Source organism: Quercus suber, unplaced genomic scaffold (genome assembly GCF_002906115.3).
Source record: "Quercus suber isolate HL8 unplaced genomic scaffold, Cork oak 2.0 scaffold_487, whole genome shotgun sequence".
Classification (NCBI taxonomy): domain Eukaryota; kingdom Viridiplantae; phylum Streptophyta; class Magnoliopsida; order Fagales; family Fagaceae; genus Quercus; species Quercus suber.
The window spans coordinates 439,768-441,899 of NW_027069937.1; the positions used below are offsets into that span (position 1 = coordinate 439,768).

Consider the following 2,132-nt stretch of genomic DNA (forward strand, 5'->3'; position numbering starts at 1 on the left):
TCAATCCATTTAACCCGCTTCAAAAAAGCATATGATTAATATTGTTATATATTTAATACAAACTCATAATATCAAAATAACTATAAAGCAGATAAATCGAAAGTTAATAATAACATCAAATACTTAAAACACATCTTCCAAAAGTTCAAAATAACATCAAAGCTCTGTTTTAAAAACTGGACCAACTGGTTCAACTGGTTGAATTGGACACTGGGCATGGAACCAGTCTAGTAAAAACTGGAAAAATTGGCAAAAAATCGATAAAAACTGGTCGAGAACTCGAAAAAACTGAGAACTGGTCCATTTTCTGGTTTTTTGACTAGTTTGTTTTAAAAACCATGCATCAAAGTACTTTATAAATATTTTCAAGCTTTAGAAAACTGGTGGCATTGAAAAAGACTTACAAGCTTTCCAATGATACCATAATCATCTAAAATGGAAGTTAGGAATACTCTCAATCTTCAGTACGATATTAACGATTTTGGTAGGAAATCTGTTATGGTTATGGAAAATTTGAATTTCTTATGAAATTTGAAAAATCCACTAAACGTCCCCAAAAAAATATTTGAAATATATAAATGAGAGAGAGAGAGAGAGAGAGAGAGTTGAAAGTTGAAAAGCCTATATCCTTATATATTTGTTTATTCATTTCTTACTAAAGCATACACACTGTAATTCTACACGGTATGTTGCACTTGCACATATAGCATACACAAATATTACATTTCCTTTTAGGTAAATCCACAAATACATCCTTACACAAACTAAATGGACAGAACTTTTTTTTTTTTTTTTTTTTTTTTTGGGCAGTAGAGTGAAACTATTTGTCTCACAAAAAAACTACTTTTTATTTTTGGTTAAAAAAAGTGGGGGGGGGGGGGGGGCAACTAGTGTGGCTTCCCTACGTTTCTGGACGTGACTATAGTAGCACCTATTCGCTCTCGAGTGAGACCCAATACTTCTGGTTTGTGAGAAGCTCAATTATTATTCTTTGGATCATTTGGGATGGAGATGAGATATAAGGAGCCCCAACACACTGCTAATTATTTGAGGCTCGAACTTAAGTCCTGAGACTTGATGGCCCGATATCTTACCAACTAGGCCACCGAATGTTGGTACCAAAAAAAAAAAAAAAAAAAAAAAAACTACATTATGACAATTTTACATCTTTCAAGTAGTATATAGTTATCTATATTTCTTGCTTATGTGGAAGTTGTATATATATTGGAGATTGGTGGTGAACTTCATATGCAATCCTATGTTTGGGCATTCAGGTTTTATGCAAATAGAACTCGCCTCCGATATTCTGCAAGAGCCCATATGGGAAAAATGTTTCTATATGATGAATAGTTTAGTGTACAGTTCCTCATAAATACTCCAGTGATTTCCTGTTGCCAATAACCATTAGTTATACTATGCTTCAAAAAAATATCTTGGTATATAGAAATTATTTTGACAAAAAGAAATTAAAGAACAACACAACTAAGACAAGCACTTATCTAAATGCATTGGATTTTGAATAAACATGGAATTACCTGTTGTGGGAAGTCACCATCTTCCATCTGTGCATTGATCAACACTCTGACTCCTCGATGAATTGGTGTTGGATCTATCTCGGCCTAAATTTATAAAAACATTTAGAATCAGTATATGGGATTTGATTGCACTTCCAAAGTAGTTACTAAAGGCTCACCTTCTAAATTTTGCTATAATCTAATACTTATGGTTCAAAGTTTCTTAAATTTATTAGTTTAGATCTTAATTTTTGTGTTCATATGTATGATATCCTAGATTACATGAATTGGATTTGATAAGTGTATGCTTATTTTAGGTTGACTGAGCAATATAAGTGACTACAAGGAACCCCCATAGTAAGCTGACTAGTGCTTTTGGGGTATAATTGTAGATGCGATTATCACTTTCCTCAAATCATGACCAATGGTAAATTACTGATTGTTATCTTGGATTACTCATTTTCATGACACTTCTCCAGCTAATTGCCAACTCTAACTATTGCTGAAACCTAAATCAACCACGTTAACGTACAACTTATTAAATAATTGAGGAGTGGACTAACCTGCCCAGCATCAATGAGTGATAACAGCGCCCATGCGGTTTGGACCAAATTGCAA

General features: G+C 33.2%; 1 protein-coding gene across 1 annotated transcript in view; it reads right to left on the reverse strand.

Moving 5' to 3' along the window:
- Positions 1 to 605: 605 nt before the first annotated feature.
- The window catches only part of LOC136063116 (lupeol synthase-like), an 11,611-nt gene continuing 10,084 nt past the window's right edge, over positions 606 to 2,132 (reverse strand). The window contains exons 13-15 of the mRNA XM_065763025.1: positions 2,078 to 2,131; positions 1,536 to 1,619; positions 606 to 1,388 (exon numbers count right to left, since the gene is read on the reverse strand). Of these exons, the coding sequence (XP_065619097.1) occupies positions 1,278 to 1,388; positions 1,536 to 1,619; positions 2,078 to 2,131 (249 nt within the window). The 3' untranslated portion in view covers positions 606 to 1,277. The remainder of the gene's footprint in view (positions 1,389 to 1,535; positions 1,620 to 2,077; position 2,132) is intronic.